Here is a 23816-nt window from a genome sequence, read left to right as displayed (position 1 = left end):
CCCGTTCTCTACCTCATGATCTCAATAGCCAGTGGCCATCACTCAATATTAGTCTTACACCCCTGTGCTTTCCCTATGGGGATAAACGCTGTGACCACATTATGGCCCTACATAGAATTCACCCCACAACCACCCTAGGTTATTACAGGGTTCTGGTTGTGCATAAATACAGTAATAGATATCAAATGTTCTTGACTGTGTGACCTTACACAGCAAGGTCCAAAAGGCCAAAGACCCTGTCGTAAGTCCAGGCTTTGTGGTCCTGGCTGGCCTAGAACTCATGTAGTCTGCATGTGTCTGTCAGCGATATGATTTCTTCCTTCTGGCTCTGTAAAACTCCACTGTGCATATCACCACATGCTTGTCCATCCATCTGTTGACAGGTTTGTAGGCTGGTCCCATGTCTTGACTAGTTCCGAATATTGTGAACAGTTCGGTGTCTCACACCCTGCTCCCTAGCTGTAAAACAATCCCTGCCCATTGGAAAATACTATAACAAAAAAAAAAAGGAAGCATTCCTACCTATTCGTCTTCCCCAAAGAGAAAACCATAATTTACACAATTCCATACGTTTTTTTCATGCTTCCTTAAAACCATTTTAATTCAATTCTATAACCTGTTTTCTCCACTTAAAAGTATTGAATATAAGGTTCATTTAAAAAAAAACTACTTTTTTTGGTTTTTTTAATGTGTGTGTATGCAAATGTATATGCAGGTGTCCTTGAAGGCCAGAAGAGGGCATTGGCTCCCCTAGAGCTGGAATTCTAGGTGTTGTGAGCCTCCTGATGTGGGTGCTGGAAACAGAACTTGGTCCTCTGGAAGAGCAACCAGAGCTCCTTGCTGAGCCGTCTCTCTAGCCCCCAAATGGTTCTGTTTTGACCAAAGGAAAAATAAGCTATTAGAAGTCTGAGCATCCCTCTCCAAAACTACTCTGAAGCTGCAGCTTCTGGGGTGTCTGTCAGACTCGGGCACACTGGCAGTGTGGAGGAGGCCTACAGCCCACCACATTGTCATACACAGACTTGGGGCCCATCTCCGAGATTGCCAACCCATTGTATATTGGAAACATTGTTAGATTTAAAAAAAAATGAAAACCAGAATGCTTCTGCCCTCTTGTTTTGGATAAGGACACTCAAAGCCTGTGTCCAGCACAGGCAGTGCAATGCTAAAAGCTGTGTGGGTGATTCTATTGGTCTAAACTAAACATCTCTCTTAAAATGACATTAGCAGTTCTTTCGATAATTCATTGCAAAAATAATATTCTTTCTCCTGTTATTTTTTAAGAATATCGAGCAAAAATGTCGACTTTAAAGCACCAGTATATAAACACTGTTAGGCCAAGCGGTGGTGGCGCACGCCTTTAACCCCAGAACTCAGGAGGCAGAGGCAGGCAGAGCTTGAAGTTCAAAGTCAGCCTGCTCTACAAAATGAGTTCCATGGCTACATAGTGAGATCCTATCTAAAATAATAAATAATAATAATAATAACAATGTTAGTCAAGCCTGTAATCCCAGCTACTTGGGAGGCTGAGACAGGAGAATTACAAGTTCAAGTCCAGTTTTAGCAACTTAGTGAGATCCCATCACAAAATAGTGAAAAGAAGGCAGGCTATTGCTCAGTGGTAAAATGCTTGTCAGACATGCATAAGGCCCTGGATTCAATCTCAAAAATTGGAAGGAGCCGGGCAGTGGTGTTGCATGCCTTTAATCCCAGCACTAGGGAGACAGGCAGGCAGATCTCTGTGAGTTCAAGGCCAGCCTGGTGTACAAGAGCTAGCTCCAGGAGAGGCTCCAAAGCTACAGAGAAACCCTGTCTCAAAAAAAAGAAAATTGGAAGGAAAAAATGTTGACGTCTACTTAATTATATAATGTTGACTGTTATTTGCCTGTTTAATAATCTAATGCTTTTGTGCATATGAATTTCCTGGGTTTCATATGGAGCGGGTTGGAGTTTTGTTTATTTAGCATGTTTGTTTTATTTTGTGGTTTTTATTTATTTTATGTATCTGTTATTGATGTGGCATTCCTAAGCCATTACTCATATGAAAACAATGCAGCCAAGGTAAACATAAGTGGCTCGTGCCTATAATCCTAACACTTGGGAGGCTGAAGTAGAAGAATTCCTGTGAGTTCAAAACTAGCCAGGGCTATAGACTTGAGATTTTGTTTCAAAAAAAAAAAAATAGCCAGGCATAGTGGGGCTTTCATCCCAGCACTTGGGAGGCAGAGACAGGCAGATCTCTGTGAGTTCAAGGCCAGCCTGGTCTACATAGCAAGTTCCAGGACTCCATAGAGGCACCATGCTTCAAAACAAACAAAAGAGCAAAACCATGATCCAGTGAGCTGGCTCAGCAGGTAAAGTACGTACTGCAAGTTTGGTGACCTGAGTTTGGTCCCCAGAGCCTAAGTAAGGATGGATGAAGAGAACCAACTCCACAGAGTTATTCTCTGACCTCCACACGTGTGTCACGGCTCATATGCATGTGCACACATCCACACAATAAGAATGTAATTACTTTTTACGTAAAGTACGTCTCCTGGGGACCCAGGAATTAAGTATTGTGGGCACTGCACTCATACGTAACGATTCTGTCTCTGGCGCTGCTTTCTCAGGGGACTACATTCCTGGTACAGAGACACACATGGCCCCAGAAGTGGTGATGGGGAAGCCCTGCGATGCCAAGGTGGACATCTGGAGCAGCTGTTGCATGATGCTGCACATGCTCAATGGTCGCCACCCCTGGACTCAGTACTTCCGAGGCCCGCTCTGTCTCAAGGTCAGTAATAGCCCCAGAGCATCTGTGAGAGGTGACCAGGCCACAGGCCTGTGAGGCTTGTTCTTCCATGGCAGATGGGAGTAATGGCAGGGGTCTTCTGCCTGTCCACTGGGCTACTTCACCAGCCTCCTTTAGACTAGGCCTGGGAGACATGGTGTCTTGTTGCCAGGCTCTGTCCTGCCCTATTTGGATCCATATTTCCCTTTCTAAAGAGACTCTCTCCACTAACTGTGCCTCAGCCCTCTCCCTTCTTGGAGTAGATCCCCAGACTAGCATAGAATTGCGGAGAGTAACAAACAAGGCTGCTAGCCAGAATAGGGAAACAGGTCTTGATGTGTTTTGGTCTCTAGATTGCCAGCGAGCCTCCACCTCTGAGGGAGATTCCGCCTTCCTGTGCACCCCTCACAGCCCAGGCCATCCAAGAGGGGCTGAAGAAAGAGCCTGTCGACCGAGCGTCTGCCGTGGAGCTTCGGGGGAAGGTCGGCCAGGCATTACAACAAGGTAAGAGCCTTGTTGGCCTGGGCTGACAGCAAGCCACGAGCAGAGGGAAGGTCAGAGCTGGAAATGGTCAAAACGAGAGCCTCGGTTTCCCATCTTCCCTCCAGTGCTGGGAAGATTGAGGCAGTAAGTTAGGGCCGATACCAGACTTGAGAGATGGAGGAGGCAGGCCTGTGACATGGACTCAGAGTGCAAATTAAAACCACACCCATAGTCACTCAACTATAAAGGACCAGAAAGTTGCTAGTAGTGCTGGGGGACTGTGAGGTAGCCAGACTCCTGGGCACTGGAGGGCATACACAGGAGGCTACAGCCATGCTGGAGGGAACCTGTTAGCACTCAGGCAGACCTTCGTACACCCGGGACCAACCCCTCCACTCCTGGTGCGCTGTAGCCCTGATGTTAGAGGGAGTTGAGCGTGATTAAGAGTCCCTCACGGGAGAGTGGAGAGGCGGGTGAATGGGGAATGGAACATCGCCCAGCACTTACAACCACTCAGTACTCACAGAGTATCAGGAAAGCTCTGAAAGCTGCAGACAGTGAGTGCTAAGGGAAGAGGAGAACCCCTAAGAGGAGGCCTGGCACACAAGAGCACTATTGCAAGTTAAAAATCAATAACGAAAGCAACACACATTTTAAACTGGGCGTGATGACTCATGCCAGGAATCCCAGCACCTAGGAGGCAGAGGCGAAGAGGATTGCTGGACTTTGAGACCTGAGCTATAGAGTGAGACTTTAAAAAAAAAAATCATACACACAATAAAAATAAATAAAAAGGGACCTGCTAAATGTGACGGCAACACCTTTGTTCCCAGCACGGCCTGGGCTACTGAGGAAGGCCCTGTCTCAGATAGGGAGGAGGGAGGTCAAGTATGGAGCATAACAGAATGTAGTCCAGCAGATGGGAAGGAAACCAGCAGTAGCTGAAGGAATAAATGGTGGGACTGGAAAGATGGCTCCGCAGTTAAGTGTACATACTGCTCTTCCAGACCTGAGTTCAGTTCCCAGTACCACCTGTGACTGCAATGATGCCCTCTTCTGGCCTTCTGTGGGCACTGCATGCACATAACCAACACATACATACACACATAGTTTAATTCTTTTTCATTGATGGGCCATCCTTGCCTGGGCTGGTGTCTGCATCCCTGCACGTTTCCCACTCACCTCGGATGCCTTCTGTCTTACAGTGGGAGGTCTGAAAAGCCCTTGGAAAGGGGAATATAAGGAACCAAGACCTCCACCTCCAGACCAAGCCACCTGTCACCAGACCCTACACACCCCACCGAGGGAGAGCCCACCATCCAAGGCCAGCACAGATGGGGCCTCTGAGCCTCGGCCTCCTCTGCCTCCAGAACCACCAGAACAGAGCAGAGCTCCAGCCCTGAACCTCAGCAAGGAGGAGTCTGGCACATGGGAACCCTTGCCTCTGTCCTCCCTGGACCCAGCCCCTGCCAAGGGCCCCAGCTTCCCAGACCGGAGGGCAACCTTCCCAGAGCAGGAGCTGCAACAGCTGGAGATGGGTAATAACACTTGACTGTGGCTGTGCATGGGTGTGCTCACGCGGGATCACACACACACAACAGTTGGAGATGGTTAATGACACTTGGCTGTGGCTGTGCACGGGTGTGCTCACGCGGGATCACACACACACAACATCTGGAGATGGGTAATAACACGTGGCTGTGGCTGTGCACGGGTGTGCTCACGCGGGATCACACACGCATGCGCACACACACACAACAGTTGGAGATGGTTAATGACACTTGGCTGTGGCTGTGCACGGGTGTGTTCACGCAGGAACACACATACACAGAATTTTTGTTGTCGTTGTTCCCAGCCTCACCTTTCTTCCACCCCACTCCTGGCAGGCCAGCTCCTGCAGGTTGTGCAGGAGGAACCCTGGGAACCTAGCGACTTCTCCCCCTTCAAAGCCGCCTTCCTCTTTCCCCCTGCAGAACTGTTTCTCAACAGCCTGTCGCAGCCCTTCTCCCTGGAGGAACAGGAACAGATCCTCTCTTGCCTCAGCATCGACAGCCGCTCGCTGTCGGAAGACAGTGAAAAGGTGAACTGCTCAGCAGCTGGGCTTGGGCTCATGGGGGGGCAGTGAGGTCACCCCTACTTTCTTGGAGGGGCCCTTGCTCCCCAGACTGAGACAGTATGCCTTCAGCACACCTAGGAGTCAGGAAAGGCTTTACGTAAGAGGAAAGTGGGAGGGTAGCTTTGGTACTACACAGAAATGCGCCTTCCCCATCTAGCCTAAGGCAGGCAGGTCCTGACCTAGGAGAGGGCAGAGACAGTTTCCTGAGCACAGGACTGAGTGCGTTCCTGCTCTTCTTGTGTTCAGAACCCATCAAAGGCCTCTCAGAGCTCGCGTGACACCCTAAGTTCCGGCGTGCATTCGTGGAGCAGTCAGGCAGAGGCAAGAAGTTCCAGCTGCAACATGGTGCTGGCCCGGGGGCGGCCCACGGACACCCCAAGCTACTTCAATGGTATGGTCCGCTTATCCCCTCTTGCCAGCCCACTCCTGCCAGAGACTAGAGAGGCGTGGAGAGAGAGCTCACTGGCCTCTCCCCATCACAGAGGGGTCAGGGAGGAAGGTGTTTGCCATCCAGAACCTCACATCTTTGCCTGGAAACTTGGGTTTAGACCGAAAGCCCTGCCTACTCACAAGGCTTTCCAGACAAGGAGTGGAGAACAGTTGTACCCCGTCTGGCTACCAGTAGAGCTGCAGGAGGCTAGCAGTATGGGGAGGAAAATGACCAGAAGCTGAGTGGGAAGGAAGGAGCATACCCAGGAGCATTTGATTGGGAAGCCAGCAGTGACGGGTCATCTCCTGAGATCTGAAGTTAGACAATGAGAAGACACAAATGCCCCTTTTCAAGCTTGGTTGCACAGCTGTGTTAGAGGTGCACCTTGTCAGTTCATAGGTACCAGCCCTCCTCAGGGTCCCTCTGACTCACATCAGGCCCCATAGCCATGGCAAAGGCACTTTAGCTCGGAGACACTTTACGTTGCCTAGGGTCTAATTTAAGAGCGTGGAGGAGAATGGAAGCATGACGAGCTCGCTTCCTGTCTGGACTAAAATTGGGATGGTATGACTCAAAGGAGCCAATGCTCAAGATTCATCAGAGATGGCAGAGTGTAAGCTGTAGGGGTGGCAGTACTTAAATAAAACATTCACTGAGTCAAGATGGGTAGCCTAATTTGTTACAGATCTAGATTTCTCTCTCCTTTTTAAAAAAAAAAAAAGACAACTCTGTTGGGTTTTGAATTTTCTGGAATTGGCATGTTAGTTAAAAAAAAATAACTGCCGGGCATGATGGCGCACACCTTTAATCCCAGCACTCAGAAGGCAGAGGCAGGTGGATCCTGTGAATTCAAGGCCAGCCTGGTCTACAAAGTGAGGTCCAGGAAGGACAGCCAGAACTGTTACACAAAGAAGAAACTGTCTCAAATAAAGAAGAAAAATAAATAAACATAAAAATTATTTAACTGTGCCCGAAGTTTTCAGAAGGGGGACTCACAGGGGCTTAGAAGATACTCAGTGGTAGGGTGGCTGTCTGACGTCCTTGACACTCTGCCAGAGAAGCAGCAGGGATTGGGGTCTTATAACTCATCTGTACCCCTTTCCTGAGAGGGTTTAAAATGGGTTCTAGGAAACTACAGTTGCACACAATTCATTATATTATTTATCCATTTTCACAGAAAAATGTGGAGTAGTCAGGAGTATATTAACTGAAAAGGACTTTGAAATGACAACGTCACTTGCCACCCCTCATCAAATAGAGGGCTTTGCCGAGAGGTTTAGTTAATGCCATTTTTAACCCCTCATGGTTCTTGCTGTCGCTGAGGATTGAACCCAGGGCCTTTGTGCATGCTGGCCAAGTGCTCCACCACTGAGCAGATCCCCACCCTGCATGTGTTATACTAAAAGAGGAAGTTAGTCTATGCAATTTGGGTTTGTAGAAGACTTTAAAATGGCCACATGTTATCACATCTGCCTCAGTTGACCGAACTTTACAAAAAACAAAAAAGGTGAGCATCCAAACTGCCTAGGCTCCCACAAAGCCAGTACGTGCAGTAGGATCAAAAACCCATTGCCATTGTTCTTGAGTTCTCAGTAGTCCTCATTGTCCACTATGTTCAGCGAGTCCAGTTTTATCCCAGGCTTTTTCAGACCAAGGCCAGCTGGCCTTGGTGAGTTCCCGATAGAACATCCCCATTGTCTCAGTGTATGGGTGCACCCCAGGGCAGGGAACCCTGATCGCTCTTTGGGCTGACGAGGGAGGGGTACTTGATTGGGGGAGGGGGAGGGAAATGGGAGGTGGTGGCGGGGAAGAGACAGAAATCTTTAATAAATAAATAAATTTAAAAACAAAAAACAAAAAAGGAGGAGGAAGAGATAGCTGGACAGTGGTGGCACATGCCTTAACCCCAGGCAGAGGCAGGCGGATCTCTGTGAGTTCAAGTCCAGCCTGATCTACAGAGTTAGTTCCAGGACAGCCAAAGCTACATAGAGAAACCCTATCTTGAAAAACTAAACAAAAGGGGGGGGTCTAAATGAAGGAATTATGAAGAATAAAAAGACAAACAGACATGGTGATAAACCAATAACTTAGTCAGGGGGAGGGAGCCCTTGTCTTCAGTGCCGTTTTGCTGTCCATCCAGAGGAGAACATTTCTTACCCCTGGAAGCTGGCCTCAGCTCTTAGCAAGGTGCAGGTCAAACTCCAGGCGTTGCTGGCCGGGAAGTATTATTAGGGCCCCTTAACCTAAATTTCCTCTCGGCTGCTTCAACCCAGCCGGACTGTTCCACTCTATGAACGCAGTGTGACTCCAGAGGTTGTCCCTGCCCGTCCCAGGCCCCTGCTCTCTGGGTGACCAGCCCCTGCTCTGCCCTCACTGTCAGCCTTGCCTTCTAGGTGTCAAGGTTCAAATACAGACTCTCAATGGCGAACACCTGCACATCCGAGAATTCCACCGGGTCAAGGTGGGAGACATTGCAACTGGCATCAGCAGCCAGGTACGGACACAAGTCACACTTAGGGACGGAGTTCTCCAGGAGGAAGCCTTTCAAATAAATAGAAATGGCACCCTGGAAGATAGGGGCCCATGCCTTAGCTGTCCTCCAGGTCCTGGGGCTGTTGAGGATCTCTGAACCTACAGTTGGGCTAGGAAGGACTCTTCAAGTCCTCCAGAGTGAAGGACAGGCAAGGCTCTCCGGGCCACCTGTTTGGCTGCAGGTGCCCGAGCATGTTTGGGGACCATTCATTTTACCCTCTAGCTGGGTTCTCACCACCACTGCTTTGCTCTCCCCACAGATCCCAGCCACAGCCTTCAGCTTGGTGACCAAAGACGGACAGCCTGTTCGCTATGACATGGAGGTGCCCGACTCAGGCATCGACCTGCGGTGCACCCTGGCCCTTGACGGCAGCTTCACCTGGAGCTGGAGGGTCAAGCATGGACAGCTGGAGAATCAGCCGTAGCCCTGTCTTCCACCACCAGCTCTGTTCTGCTCACAGCAGGCTTCCTTTGAATCTCAGTACTCAGTGCTCTGAGATGCTGGCTGAGTCTGCTCAGGGAGATCTGCCAGCCCCTGGGTTAGCAGTGAGACCAAGGCTTGCAGCAGAAACCGGAGCAGGTAAAGCGCCTCCCAGGATTTGCCTCCTGAGTGCTGCTGGCCTCTGACAGGAGAAACCCTTCACTCATGAGGAGACAAGGAAGAAGACGGTCTCATCCCCCAGGAAGAGAGCCAGTGCTCTCTGTGATGCTCCAAACAAGACCCTCATGGATCAGTCAGCACCTGCCAGCAGTTGGGGTGCAGCTTCTAGCCTGATCAAGAAGAACAAGTACCTAGGAAGGTAGATCTGGGTTCCCGCCTGCCTCATGTAGGGCAAGGCCGCAGGTGTACCTGCCCAGGGGCTCGTGGAGCTTTCAAGCCCTTGTCTGGCCTCCCTGGCCATTAACTAGTGTGAGACAGAGCAGGCAGGAAGGATGCTAGCACCTTGGTAGAATGCACCACACCTTTGGGTTATTGTAGTCCAGGTCCTGGGTTGAGCTCCTTGTTCAACCAAGAACCATAGAAGGTATCAAAGAGAAGCGAGTCTCGGGCCTCAGGTTTGTGGCTGCTGGGCACCACTCGTCCTCGGAGCATCAGGCCTCACTGAGGCCTGCCCTTTGGCTAGCTGGCACCCTAGACCCTCATCTGTGGAACTGAAGGATGACGTGAGACCTGACAGGAATGGTCTTCAAATGACAGATGCTAAAGAAAGCCACAGATGCAGGACTTGCCATCCGCCAAGGCACATAGACAATACCCGGCACGCCAGCTTCATGGTGACAAGACACTGTCCGCAGCACTTTGCACTCTAATGACCTCAAAGCACTTTTCTGGCTGCCTTCCAGCAGAGCATTGGCTCTGCATGGGCACAAGCAGGCCAGGGGATGGGGAAGGGACTGTCTTGCCCCATCATCCACACAGGCTTGACTGCCTCAAGCCTCCTTCAGATTGAGCATCTCACCCCCATTGCCCTAGCCAGGCTTTTCCTGGTCAGGCTTGGACTCATGTAGCATTAAGTTAACTGTGAATCATTGTGGGGAGGGGCACAGAGACCCCCCCTCTTCTGGAGAAGCTCATCCTCCCACCCCCAGCCAGCCAAGATAGATTCTGTCCAGCAATTCGCAAAGCTGCTCCTGGCCACAGCCCGTGAAGAACCGCAGCCATGGTGCTGCATTTGGGGTGTGCCTGAGTTCTGTAAAGCAATAAAATTGGGGGTGATGATTGTTTGTAGGCTGTGGTGTCTCTTTTGCCTGTCTGCTTGCTGTGCTCCACAATCCTGACAGCTGTTGGGGTAAATTCCTTCAAGTCTCCCCATTGTTGGAGGCAACGACTGGCATCAGCCCTTGAGGTGGCTGTTCCACCTACCATTCCCTGGGCTGCCCTATCTCTTGTAGCTAGCCAAACTCCTGGGCGGAGGGGAGGAAGCCTCTAAAAGACCAGGTGGCCCACCAGCACCAGAGGGGAGGGGCTTGCATGCCCCAGCACTACCACCCACAGTCTCCTGTCCCTGAGGCCTGACAGCCAGAGGACTCGCCCAGTATCAGTTAGAGCATGGGATAGTGATGACTTTCCCAGCGTGAGATCCTCACTCATGGAGCAGCGTCTGATCTGACTCCGGTCCCTAGAAAGAGCTGACTATGCCCGTGTACACCTGTAATCCAGCTTTGGGCTACATGAAGAATTGGAGGCCAGCCTGGGCCACATTGAACTTTGTCTCAAGATGAAAACAGTTTTCTTAATAGATTTGAGACAGGGTCTCACTGTGTAGCCATGACCGTCCTGGAACTCACTATGTGGACCAGGCTGACCTCAAACTCACAGAGACCCCCCCCCCTCCCTGCTTCCACCTCCCCAGTGCTGGGATTAAGTAAAGATTTGTTACTGGTTCTAGTTTAGGGGGGAAAATTCAAGCCAGCTGAAGTGATTCCGGGTAAACAGGCTTAAGAGCAAACCTGCCGATCTGAATTTGATCCCTGGGAATTGCATGGTGGAAGGTGGCAACCAATTCCCAAAAGTTGTCCTCTGACCTCCCTCCGCACACTGGCCATGACATGCAAGTGTTCACACACACAAATAATAAATGTTAATGGTAAAAAATTGGAGGATCACCCTTTCAAGCAGCGCATGGATGTGTGTGCGGCACACATGTACAGTTTAGAGAGACATTTGGCTGTCCTTGGAGGAATCCCAGACCCTCAAAAATACAGGGGCTTTGTGGCCCGCTGAGGTTCCAAGCCTTGTCCTTACCCAGGAGTGCCGTCCACATACCTGGTCTGCTTCGGAGTGGCCAGCTGCCCCAGGTCTGAGTGCCCTGGCTATTCCACCTCCAAACCCTTAAAGATCCTCGGCTGCTCCCACCCACATCCTTAGCATGAATCTTCAAGTTTCCTGCCTGTCAGATCCCTGGCCAAACGTCACAGAAGCCGCAGCATCACAGGCGCCAGCGCCCCCAGCATCTCCAGCGCCTCTCCACCTGGCTAACCAAAGAGCGCACTGGAGGCGGAGGGGCAGCGGCCCGCCTCCCGGACAGAGCCTCCGTGTCAGCATGGGGGTGACAGGTGGGAACCGGCCGCCGAGTGGTGGGCGGTGCCAGAAATGGCGGGGGTGGAAGCAGAGAAAGGGAAACTGAGGGGAAACTGAGTGATGCCGCAGAGTAGGCCTGGGGAGGGGAAAGGAAAGCTGAACCCAGCAAAGCACCACTGGGTGCCTTTGATTACTGCTTCAGCCCCGCGCTGTGCAGAAAAAAATGGGGGCTGGATCGGTCGGGGGTCTTAATGAATTTTGTTCAACGGGATCACATTCGCGGGTACAAATGCACACATTTGGCAAAGCTAAGGGTTGGGAATTTAAGACCTTTGCAAAGGCGCCTGGTCGCCGAATCCACCTTGCATAGGACACTGTGGAGGACCGGAGACCCAAAGCGAGTAATGCCACCACCCGCAGAGGGTCTGGGGGAGAGTCAACAGGAACCACGTGCTCTGAACGGTGGGCCTGGAGCTACCGGAAGAGCAGTGAGGTCTAGAAAACCTCTCAAGAATTGTTGAGGTCATCGCAGTGGGAAGCCGAGCTCTGACGAGTGCGGGTGCGTGCTGTTTTAAAAACTGTGAGATTTAAGGTCTCTTTCAGGAAAAACATGGTCACAAGCTTGAGAGCACCGTGGCGTAGAGACAATGCCTGTCCACCTCTATCCTCAGTCCCTAATACAGTGGCCAACAGCTGAGTTTCAGCCCTTCCTATCAGCTTTATCAAAGAAATAAATACACCTGACTCAAGCGCACTGGAGAATTTATTCGCTGACTTAAAAAAAAAAAAAAAAGTCAGTGGTCCCCAGGCATGTCTCAGAGCAACTGCAGGCCAGGCCTAACATTTTAACTTTTCTCAACAACAACAAAAATTCTAGGTAAAAAAACAAATCAGAATTTTAAAAATTTTAAAACCAACCATTATTAGTGCCTCTGCTGCCTGTATGAGTTTCTTCCTCTTATAAATTGCTGGGGTTTCCCTTTAAAAGTTTGTGAGCCTGGGGGTGATGGTGCATGCCTTTAATCCCAACACTCAGAGAGACAGAGACAGGGAAGAAGTTCTCTGTGAGTTCAAGGCCAGCCTGGGCCTGGTCTACAGAGTGAGTTCCAGGATAGCCAAGGCTACACAGAGAAACCACAACAGCAATAACAACAATAATAATAATATTGTATTTGTGGGACAGGAAGCTAGCATGATGGTCTATCTGTGGGACACAGCCTCCAGCTTCCGCATGCCCAGCACCCACACACACACAAATATGCATACACAACATCCACACACACATAAACATGCACACATCAAGCTCCAGCTTCCACAAGCACAACACCCACATATGCGCAAACATGCAGATACACAGACATGCGCAAACACATACACACATGGACACACACACGTGTGCAAACATGCACATACAACACACACAAACATATTCACACCAAGCTCCAGCTTTCACAAGCACAGCACCCACACACGTGCAAACATGCATATACACACAGACACATATAAACACATGCAAAGATGCATACACAACACCCACAGATGCACAAAGATGCATATACACACACATGCGCGCAAACATGCACACGCATGCCTACACGCATGCAAACATGCACACATATGCCTACACACATACAAACATGCATACACATACCCACACACACATAAACATGCACACACCAACCTCTGGCTTCCACATGCACAGTACCCATACACACACACACACACACACACACACACAAATGAAAAATGAATTTGTGAATCAATTGCACCTGATGTAAGCATCAGCCACAGCAAGGATTGCTCCAAGACTGGATCTGCCCAATATTCATAAACTTTTCCAAGCCAGTGAGACCTTCATTTAAGGGGAATTTTTAACTTTTTTCTTCTCCAACTTCTTTGTTCTCTCTGGGCCTCCCTTCTAGATTTCATAAACAGATCTGGGTGGAAAGATAGCTATCAGTATCTTGCAAGCATGACGATCTGGGTTCAGTCCCCAGAACCCATGGAAAACAGACATGGTGGTAGTACCTATAACCTCAGTGCTGAGAAGGCAGACAGGAGGATCCTGGCTGGCCTGAGTAGCCCGTGAGAGAGCCTGTCCCAAACAGCAATATGGACGGCTCCAGAGGAAGGATGCATGCACACACATGCACACAGATGGAAAAAAGAGCAGACTCCGTATTGATTCTCTTCTCTCACTGAAGCTTGGTGTTTGGGATCGCTTTCTAGAAATAGTATTGTTTTCCAGTGCTGTTTCCCAGAAAGCTTTCTCCTTCTTTAATTCTTTTTCACAGTATCCTGTTAATTTTTTATATGATATGTTTAGTGTTGTCCTTGAATCTCTGAAAATGATCAGCTTCTCTTCTGAGTACTCTTATGTTTCTCAGATTATCTTTGGTGTCCTGGGATTGCCTTTTCATCTGCTTATTGACAGATTTGTTAAATATTTGGTAGCCCTAGGTTGCCCCTATTCAAGAATGAAACCATTTAAGAAGCTCACTGGGACCCCTTCAACTGTAGGTTTTATTGCCTGGCCACTGTCACTTAAGGGTGGCAACCAGGCACACCTGGGGGAATTTCAGCGTCTTCTGATACCTTACCCTTCAACCCTGGGCTCTCTTCCTTCATTCCTCAAATCTCTGAAATGCCCTTTAAAAAAGAGATTTATTATGTATGCAACTTTCTGTCTCCACGTATACCTGCATGGCTTCAGATCTCATTATGAAATGGCTCTGAGCGACCATGTGGTTGCTGGGAATTGAACTCAGGACAGTTCATTTCCAGTTCAATTCAGAGCCAGTGCTCTTCTTAACCTTTGAGCCGTCTCTCCAGCCCCCTGAACTACCCTTTCTTGTGATCTTTGATTTTCCTCCTTCTGCATGCATTCCATCACATCGCATGTCTAGTCTTCTGCCTGCCATACTCTAGAAGCAAAAAGAACTCTCCGGTGTGCTGTTCGTGGGCTTAGTTAACCACTACAAGTTCATATTCATATTCTCTCTCTCTCTCTCTCTCTCTCTCTGGATTAAACATGGAGTCTCCCAAGTGCCCAACAGATGCTGTACCTCTGAGCAGTATCCCAGTCCTCTCTTATCTCCTCATTTCTTAAGTTCTATTTCGAATACCCAGTCATGAGGAGGAAACAGCATCACACTGTTGAGGATTATCCCTAACTGACATATTGGCATATTATCCTGTTACCACTTGAAGGCAGACTTGTGATGTTAAAGATGCATAGTCTAAGTCTTAAAGCAATCAAACTAACAAGACAGAGTCATAGCTTTGAAAATGCAATAGAATCATACAGATACATAATCTAAAGGGGACATTTAAAAAAGCAGAGTGGCACATGGAAAACAAATAACAGAACAATCCATTCAGACACAAAGGCAGATGTCACATAGCTTCCGTCTTTATTTTTTTTTTTATTTACTTATTTATTTTTGGTTTTTCAAGACAGCATTTCTCGGTGAAACCTGGCTACCTTGGAACTAGCTCTTGTAGATCAGACTGGCCTCGAACTCACTAAGACCCGCCTGCCTCTGCCTCCCAATTTCTGGGATTAAAGGAGTGTGCCACCACCGCCCGGCTCACATAACTCCCTTCTAAAGCAAGAGCTTAGCAGGGACGAGAGTACTAACCTGGGTTCAGTGCCCCCTTTCACACACACACACACACACACACACACACACACACAAAGTCACGTCTGAACAGCAAAGATGACCTAAGTAGACAGAAAACATGATACTTGGTCAGGGGATACAACTGTCTTGAGGGAGAGCTTGCTGGGATGCACACTCTGCACTCAATCCACAGTATCTCTTTTTCCTGAGAAAAAAGAAGAAAAAACAAGGCTCAACTACATGCTTCCCTCTTAAAGTTCACTTTAAACAGAAAAATACAAAGCTTCACAGTGAAGTGGTAGCTCACGCTCACGCTAATCCCCAGTAGCACGAAAGGGAGACTAGAAAAAGAAAGCCGAAAAGTGGTATCAGTATCAAGACAGGTTTCAAATCAAATAACAGCAGAGATAAAGGAGATCATTCACAGTGATAAAGAGGTTCCTTATCAAGAGTTAGGAACAACAGTCAGTAAAGGTGCTCGACACCAAGCCGGACAGCCTGAGTTCAATCCCTGGGACCACAAACTAGAAGAAAATTGACTCTTGTGAATGTCCTATGACCTCCATAGGGGCTCAAGCACATGAGCACGCACACACACACACACGCACGCGCACACACACGCACACACGCGCACACACATGCACACACACGCACACACACGCACACACACGCACGCACACGCACACACACGCACACACACATACACACGCGCGCACACACACGCACGCACACACAGCATAGTAATTAACAAATAAATGTTAGTTTTCTAATTATAAAAGGAAATACTATTTATTTATTTATTTTGGTTTTTAGAGACAGGGTTTCTCTGTGTAGCTTTTTTTGGAGCCTGTACTGGACCTCCTTCTGTAGACCAGGCTGGCTCTGCCTCTCAAGTGCTGGGATTAAAGCTTGTGTGCCACCACCTCCCAGCAGGAAATACTTTTTTAAAGGCTAAGAAAAGTAAAGCCAGGCATGGTTGTGTATATCCACAACCCCTGCAGTCACAAGGCAGAGGCCGGAGGACTGCACGTTTGAGGGCAGCCGGGGCGACACAGTAACTTCCAGGCTAGCCTAAGCTACACAGAAAGACTGTGTCTCAAGAAACTATACTACTAGGGGATGGGGCGTAGCCCAGCAATTGGGTACTTGCCTGGCATTCACAAAAGCTTAGATCTGAGTTCCAAACCTAAGTCAGGTGTGGTAGCCCCTGCCTGCCATCCCAGCAACTTGTTAGAAGCAGAGATCAGAAATTTCAGGTCATCCTCAACTACACAGCTCATTCAAAGCCAGCCAGGGAAACATTAAACTCTGTCTCGATAAACAAATAAGCTATAAACAAATTATATGTGTATATATAGGAAACAAAAATAGTAGCAATGCTATTATCATTTTATTTATTTATTTATTTTAAACATTTTATTTTATTATATATAGAGTGCTCTGCCTGCATGTACATTTACAGGCCAGAAGAGGGCGCCAGATCTCATCACAAATGGTTGTGAGCCACCATGTGGTTGCTGAGAATTGAACTCAGGACCTCTGGAAGAACAGTCAGCGCTCTCAACCTCTGAGCCATCTCTCCAGCCTTTTTTTAAAAAATATTTATTTATTTATTTATTTATTTATTTATTTATTTATTTATTATGTATACAATATTCTGTCTTCATGTATGCCTGAAGGCCAGAAGAGGGCACCAGACCTCATTACAGATGGTTGTGAGCGACCATGTGGTTGCTGGGAATTGAACTCAGTATTATCATTTTAAAAGGAATATCTAGGGCTAGAAAGTGAAATTTTTGCCTAGTATATGCAAGGCTCTGAGTTCCATTGCCAGGGCTGCAAAACAAAAGAACAAATAACTATCCTAAAGGATTGTGTTCCCTTTCAGCACTTCAAAATACATGAAGGAAAACTAGTATAATGTCCAAGTGTGGCCTATAGTCCCAGCACTCAGGGACAGACAGACAAAGAGGATCAAGAGTTCAAGGACAGGGCTGGAGAGATGGCTCAGAGGTTAAGAGCATTGACTGTTCTTCCAAAGGTCCTGAGTTCAATTCCCAGCAACCACATGATGGCTCACAACCATCTGTAATGGGGTCTGGTGCCCTCTTCTGGCCTGCAGGCATACACACAGACAAAATATTGTATATGTAATAAATAAATAAATATAAACAAAAAAAGCTTTAAAAAAAAGAGTTCAAGGACAGCTTTAGTCACATAGGGAGTTTGAACCCACTTGGGCTACATTAGATGCTGTCAGAGGCAGGAAAAAGGAGGGGAGGGGCTAGAGAGGCAGTTCTGCCATTAAGAGCACTTGCTGCTCTTGTGGAAGTCCCAAGTTCACATCCCAGCATCTAGTCAGGAAGCTCACAACCATGTACAACTCCAGCTCCAAAGGAATCCAGTGCGCCCTCTTCTGGCTTCCACTGGCATCTGCAGATACACGCATATACCTGTGCATAGCTGTACATGCATACGCATACATGCATACACAAAATTAAAAAATAGTTTTAAAAATAAATATTTAGCCAGATTATCGGTAGTGCACACCTTTAATCCCAGCATCCGGGAGGCAGAGGCAAGCGATCTCTGAGTTCAAGGCCTGCCTGGTCTACAGAGCTAGTTCCAAGATAGTAGGGCTACACAGAGAAACCCTGTCTCAGAAAGAAGATCTACAAAAAATATCACGCTCTTGACAAAACGTCTTGATAAGTCAAGCATGGCAGCACATGTCTTTAATCCCGACACTTGGAGGGGCAGAGGCAGGTGGATCTATAAGTTCAAGGCCAACTTGGTCTCCATAGAAAGTTCCAGGTCAGTCAAGGCTACATAGAGAGACCATGTCTGAAGTAACAACTGGAGGTTGGCGAGATGGCTCTTCAGTTAAGAGCACACACTGCCCTTGTAGAGAATCCTGGTTCAACTCCCAGCACCCACATCTGTTGACTGACAATCTCATGGTTCTTCAGTTAAGAGCACACACTGCCCTTGTAGAGAATCCGGGTTCAACTCCCAGCACCCACATCTGTTGACTGACAATCTCCTGTATATGAATGCATCTCCCAGGGATCATAGACCTCTGACCTCTAAGTGAATCTGCTCTCAAGTGGCATACACACACATAATTATTAAAATAAGATATTTTAAAAGTCTTTTTAAAAAATAGGAGTGCTGAAGAGATAGCTCAGCACTTCCAGAGGACCTGGGTTCAATTCCCAACACCCATATGGCATCTCACAATTGTCTGTAACTCCAGTTCCTGGGGATCTGACACCTTCACACCAGTGCACATAAAATAAAGTTAAAATTATAAAAAAAAATTGACCAGGCATGATGGTACATACTTATAATCCCAATATCAGGAGGCAGAGGTAGACTAATCTCTGAGTTTGAGGCCAAGCTGGCTGGTCTATATAGTGAGACACGATCTCAAAATGATGATGAAGGAAAAGAAAGAGGAGGAGGAGGAGGAGGAAGATGATGATGAAGGAGAAGAAAGAGGAGGAGGAGGAGGATAGGAAGCCAGGTGCTTCTCTGAGAGCCTCCCCACACAGCTGACCAATCCTAATGCCTAGGACCAGTGGTGCAAGGGCCACCCCTTCCATCCCTAGGAAGAAGCCACAGCTCATTCTCGTGATTCTGATACAATCCTGGGAGCAACGCTTATCCAAAAAGTAATCGTTCCCTGCTCCACCCTAAGCTCATGGGAACCCACTTTGCATAGTGCACCAAAGCCATGATCCCCCCACCAATGCGTATCACTACCAGGGGAGCAGAGGCTCAGACAGCCTGGCGCCCCACTTCTAAGGAACGAGGGGTGGCTTCTGTATTAGATAGCTTCTGGCTATCCCCTGGCTACAAGACGCCCCCAGAGATTCAGCTCCCTAGGACTGCCAAGGAGTGATTCAAGCTCACCACACAGCAGTGCGGAGCTAGCATGACCTCGGACCAAGTACTCTGAGTGGAGGCCTTGGCCTGGATCAGTGACAGGGGACCAAAGAGAGCTTGGAAGCAGCAGAGAGGAAGAACGGACAGAGTGGGGTGGGAGAGTTCTTCACGGTTGTGATGGGTTCCTGTGGAGGATGGCAGAGCAGAAAACAGAGCTGGTTCTTAAGCCTGAATTCAAGTCCTTCATTTAACAACCACCAGCCATGGGAAGCCTGGACAAGGAGCGCCCGCTGATGCTTTCCGTGGCGACCATGAGATGGAGTGCTATCAGCACCCATGCTCGTAGAGGCAGGGGATAGATCCAAGAGTTGGGACAAGGCCAAGATGGCAAATGGAGGGTAGCAGAGACAGAAGACGGGTGGTGAGGGAAAGTGTAAGATGGGAGTGATAATGTTGGGTGGGCTGGAGTGGGGGCAGGAGCACTTGGCACCAGCTCCGGGATCATCCCCCACCCTGATGCTCCCTGTCCTTTGCTTTTCTTCTGGGCCAGGTGTAAATGCATTTCCCTGCTGTGGCAAGAGTGCTGTGGACATCGTGGAGAAAACGTGAGGACCAGTCCCTATTAGCACGGGGCCTTCTCCTAAAAGCCCAGGCTCCCGGACCTTTCCCCAACACCACACACTCCCACCCAACTAGCATCTCCCCTTTGTAGCTCCTTTCCAAATCTCCTCAGGAGCAGAGTCCAGGCCGAAGGCTGGGGTTGCCTGTAATCCCACCTCTGCCTCCGGCCTCCAAACCTGGCAAGAGGGTGGAGGACTTAGAGGCAAGGCTGCCTTGGTGGGGGCAGACGGAGCTGTCCAAGGTAGGAAAAGACAGGTGCCTGAGGAGGGAACAGGAGTTTCAGGGTGGAGCACTAGGAAGGAGTAGGGGCTGAGAAGAAGTGAAGGGGCCCTGCACTTCCCCCAGTCTCCATGGGTTCTCACATCTACCCACTGGGAGTGGGGCAGGTGAGTAAGGGGCCTCTCCCTGTGTAGGGAGCCGTTTTCAGAGCACCCTGGCTCACCCAGAGCCCTTAACTAAAATGAAGATTCCCAGCAGGGCGGTGGTGGCGCACACCTTCAATCCCGGCACTCAGATTTAATCCCGCAGGGAGATCTCTGTGAATTCGAGGCCAACCTGGTCTACACAGTGAGTCCCAGAGACAGAGAAACCCTGTCTCCAGACCACCTCCACCAAAAAAAGAATGAAGATTCCCAGGCTCCTCCTCCAACCAGATGGAGTAGAAGAGTGGTATTGGCAAGCTCTTCAGAGCTTCTGAAGTTTGGAGAGTCTTAAGAGTGCCGCCATGTTAGGGGGTAAAGTGTCCAGGGCCCGAGTTCAGATATCCCACAGCCAGGGGAAAAGCTGAACATACAAACACTGTAACCCCAGAGCTGGGAGATGGAAGCAGGAAAATTCCAGGGGTTCACTGGCCAGCCCCTCTAGCAAATCAGTGAGCTCCGCGTTCAGAGAGAAATTCTGTCTCCAAAAAATGAGATGGAGAATAGCTAAGATAGACACGCAAGATTAACCTCTAGCCTCCACATTTGTATGTGTGCGTGCAGTCATCACACACACATGCACACGCATATGCACACGCACGCATGCACAAGGAATATGACACTTCAGAGCTCCCAATGGAGCAGGGACAGTGGGGAGTAGCGCAGAGGTCTTCTTGCCCACCTGTGTACAAAGCCAGAGCTTTGAGGGCCCTAGAGGATCCGCGGGGTCTCTGTCACCCATTTGGATCCTTTATGCTTCAGGAATGACTATCACCACCAGCCCCACATCCATAAAGAAGAGGAGGATGAAGAAACAGAGGTAAGAGTACCACACGTTATGCAGAGGTCGCAGGCAAGACAGCAGGGTCTTGATGCTTGTCCCTTCTGGGACTGTACCAGGCCCCACACACGCCTTCACCATATCTTCTCTGAGCTTGCTTCTCTGGCCCAGGCAGGTCTCCGAGAAGCAAGTGGAGGTAAGGGGTTGGTAGTGTGCCACACGGGATCAGGACAGGGGCTTGGGGGGGGGGGGTCCTGGGGGAAGGGGTGTCCAGCTCCTGTTGCCTCAACTTCCGTTTGAAATCTTCAGCAGAAAGCAGAACTGCCCAAGAAGGAGACATTACTCAAAGGGCACCCAGACCCAGGCCCAGTGCCACAGCTGGAGGAGATGGCGCCAGTGGTACCCTCTAAGCCCACGCCTGAGACCGAAGGGGAGTATTTCACTGAAAGCCCGGAGCAGGAGGGCTCCAGGATCGAATCCCTCAAGCCCTATGAGGAAGAGCTGTCATCCAGGCCCTGGGGCTTCATCGCAAACTCGAGCAACAGGGAGGATGAGCAGATGTGCTCCACCCAGTTCCGCTCCATCCCCGTGCAGACCTCTAAACACCTCTTCTGGGCGAACAAGCTCATCCAGGCGTCAGAGCACAGCCTCCAGCTGGCCTTAGAGAAACATCACAAGAGCCCGCTGGAAAAATCTGTCTGCATTCCCCAGGTTCTCCCAGACTGTGCCCCACGGCCGTCAAGTCCCCGGGTATCCTGCACTACCCTGCCCACAGCCATTGGCCTGGCAGATCTGATCAACTTCGCGTCCTCCCTTGCCGTAGCCTCCTCCAGCAGCAGGGACTTGCCTAATCTAGAAAATATGATCAAAAGTACATCTGAGAAGTCCCAGGAGACGTCTACAGAGCTTTGCCAGCCGGTCCAGTCCATCCAGTATGCCCAGGCTACCCAGATTGCCCAGATATCCTCGGAGAAGCAAGAGAAATCATCCAAAGACATGATGACTCATGAATCTTGGACTCAAGAAACCAGGAACGTAGCTTGCTCTTTCCTAGATTTTAGCAAGACAGGGTTCAAGAATGCCACCATCGAAGGGGAAGTGAAGTTTGTCAAGGAACCACCCTCACCCCAGCTTCAGGAAGACAAAGAAGAGTGAGTGACGCTGCCCTGCAGCCCTTCCCCAGGGCCAGCATGTGGGTGGGGATAGGCTCGGGTCTCACATAGCCAGGTGGGGTCTGCGACAGTGGAATGGAGGGGAGGGGCAGAGGCAGGGGAGGGAGCAAACCCAATGACCTCACAAAGGCTGCTAGGTTCCGGTGACCTGAGGTGCAGTAGCAAAGACAGGGCCGGAGGAGGCCTGGGGACCATGGAGGGTGAGCTCTCCAGGGCTAGGACAGAAACCTGGGTTTAAAATGGGCAGGGCCACGTTGCCTCAGGAGGAAACAGGTGTGTTTCCGTGTCGTCTGTCTCCTGAGAGCACAATGGTCACATCTCTGGGGCGCAGGACACTTCCGTGAGTGAGTGAGTGAGCGTAAGGGAGCTGGGCTTCAGAGCCCTTGACCTCTGATGACCTGTAGACGTAGAACAGAGCCCCAGCTGCCCCACAGGCGCAGCGGGGGACCCCTGGATCCTAAGGCCCTAGTGACACTGTCTCTTTTGTATTGCAGCTCGGTGCCGGGAACCAAGAAAGGGAATCCATTATTGCTGAAAATCCATTTTAAGTTGTCGTCCCCTTCACCCCAGAGAAATTAGACAAAACATTAAAGCCTCCAGTGCTGGCCCTGCTGAAGACTCTTTTTTAAGCTGCTGGGATCAAACCCAGGGCCCTGAGCATACTTAGGCCAGCATCTTACTCCTGGGCTATATCCTCATCCCTTGGACTCTGGAGACAGTGTCTCTTTCTGTAGCCCAGACTGGCCTCGAACCCTTGGTCTGCCTACCGCAGCCTCTCGAGCGATGACATTGCAAGGACATACCATTCTGCCTGGGCTCTGGCTCAGGTTTGGGAGGACCAGCTCCTCCTAACCACTGAGCACAGCTGGCTGCTATATTCTGGAAGCGATTTTTTTAGGGATGGCACCTCCACTTTTGAGTTTCCCTTGAGCCCGCCCATCCCCTGAGAGTTCTGGCCCAGCCATCTAGACTTTGCTTCCTCCCTGAAGTGTTTCTGCTTTTCTTCCACCTACCAGACCACTAGGCCACCTCAAAACTCCATCCCCGGTGGCTTCAGTTTCTTAGGCCTAAATCCAGGGACGTGGGGGCGTGAAGGTGTGGGAGGAGGGGCCTCCCTGGAGGTGGGGCTGACCAGATGAGAGAGTAAATCCAAGGAGAAGTCTCCCTGTAGCCAGTGAGGAGACCTGGGGAGGACATTGTTTGGCTTGAAGGAGGGAAAAGCTGAGGTTGATAGATTGATCTTTTAGAAGGCCACAGCCTCCAGCCAGAGGTAACTCCAGATGTAGGGAGATCCCATGTTGATGACATACCCAACATGGCAGCCCAGAGGAGTTCCCACACACCACCAGCCAGACACTTGCATAAGACACCATGCGCCTGGACAAAGGCCCAGAAGAAAGGCAATATGAGGGAGTTTCCACTTTTGGCAAAGGTCAGAAGGCTGTGAAGTGGATTTAGAGAAAGAGAAGGGGCCAGCTTGCTCCATAGACAGCTGTGTGTATGAGAGAGGTAGGGTGCGGGCATCTCACTCTGTGGAGCCCAAGCTAGCTTCAACCCTGTAGCAGTCTCTCTACCGTGGCCTCTTGAGTGCCGGGATTGCAGCCAGTCACGTCACACCTCGTTTCTGTGTCTTGTGCATCAGAGTTTACGTTGCCCTAGCTGGACTGCCTCAGGTCCATAAGGAGCCTCTCGCTGTACCTCCTGAGTGCTGGGATTCCCGGCAGAGGCTTGCACTGCTGCAGCAGCTTTTGTTGTCCTTGTCATTGTTGAGACGGTCTCATTCTGTAGCCCTGACAGGCTCCTGGGTGCTAGGATGAAAGGCAGGCACCACTACACAGCTTCTTTTTTCTCTTGAGACAGGGTACTGCTGTGTAGGCTGGCTTTGAACTCGCAAAACTACCTGCCTTAGCCTTCAGAGTGCTAGGGTTATAAGAGAAGCATGCCACCATGCCCAGC

At 49.7% G+C, this 23816-nt stretch overlaps 2 protein-coding genes across 3 annotated transcripts in view; both read left to right on the top strand.

Moving 5' to 3' along the window:
* The window catches only part of Map3k14 (mitogen-activated protein kinase kinase kinase 14), a 47542-nt gene extending 37487 nt beyond the window's left edge, over nucleotides 1-10055 (top strand). For both annotated transcript variants that reach the window (XM_041635864.1, XM_041635865.1), the window contains 7 exons: nucleotides 2613-2776; nucleotides 3127-3277; nucleotides 4462-4794; nucleotides 5230-5336; nucleotides 5619-5763; nucleotides 8196-8296; nucleotides 8595-10055. In XM_041635864.1, coding sequence (XP_041491798.1) covers nucleotides 2613-2776; nucleotides 3127-3277; nucleotides 4462-4794; nucleotides 5230-5336; nucleotides 5619-5763; nucleotides 8196-8296; nucleotides 8595-8759 — 1166 coding nt within the window. In that variant the 3' untranslated portion in view covers nucleotides 8760-10055. The remainder of the gene's footprint in view (nucleotides 1-2612; nucleotides 2777-3126; nucleotides 3278-4461; nucleotides 4795-5229; nucleotides 5337-5618; nucleotides 5764-8195; nucleotides 8297-8594) is intronic.
* Nucleotides 10056-11262: 1207 nt separating this feature from the next.
* Spata32 (spermatogenesis associated 32) lies at nucleotides 11263-22453 on the top strand. Its single transcript, XM_041636144.1, has 5 exons — nucleotides 11263-11391; nucleotides 19418-19472; nucleotides 20670-20727; nucleotides 20998-21839; nucleotides 22355-22453. The coding sequence occupies exons 1-5, from the start codon at nucleotides 11379-11381 to the stop codon at nucleotides 22437-22439; spliced, it is 1053 nt and encodes a 350-aa protein (XP_041492078.1). The 5' UTR covers nucleotides 11263-11378; the 3' UTR covers nucleotides 22440-22453.
* Nucleotides 22454-23816: the final 1363 nt, after the last annotated feature.

This window comes from Microtus oregoni, unplaced genomic scaffold (genome assembly GCF_018167655.1).
Source record: "Microtus oregoni isolate MIOR12 unplaced genomic scaffold, Mior012 000048F_ref0000485, whole genome shotgun sequence".
NCBI classification, from domain to species: domain Eukaryota; kingdom Metazoa; phylum Chordata; class Mammalia; order Rodentia; family Cricetidae; genus Microtus; species Microtus oregoni.
The sequence above is the reverse complement of the archived record's forward strand: the minus strand, read 5'-3'. Positions and strand labels throughout refer to the sequence as shown.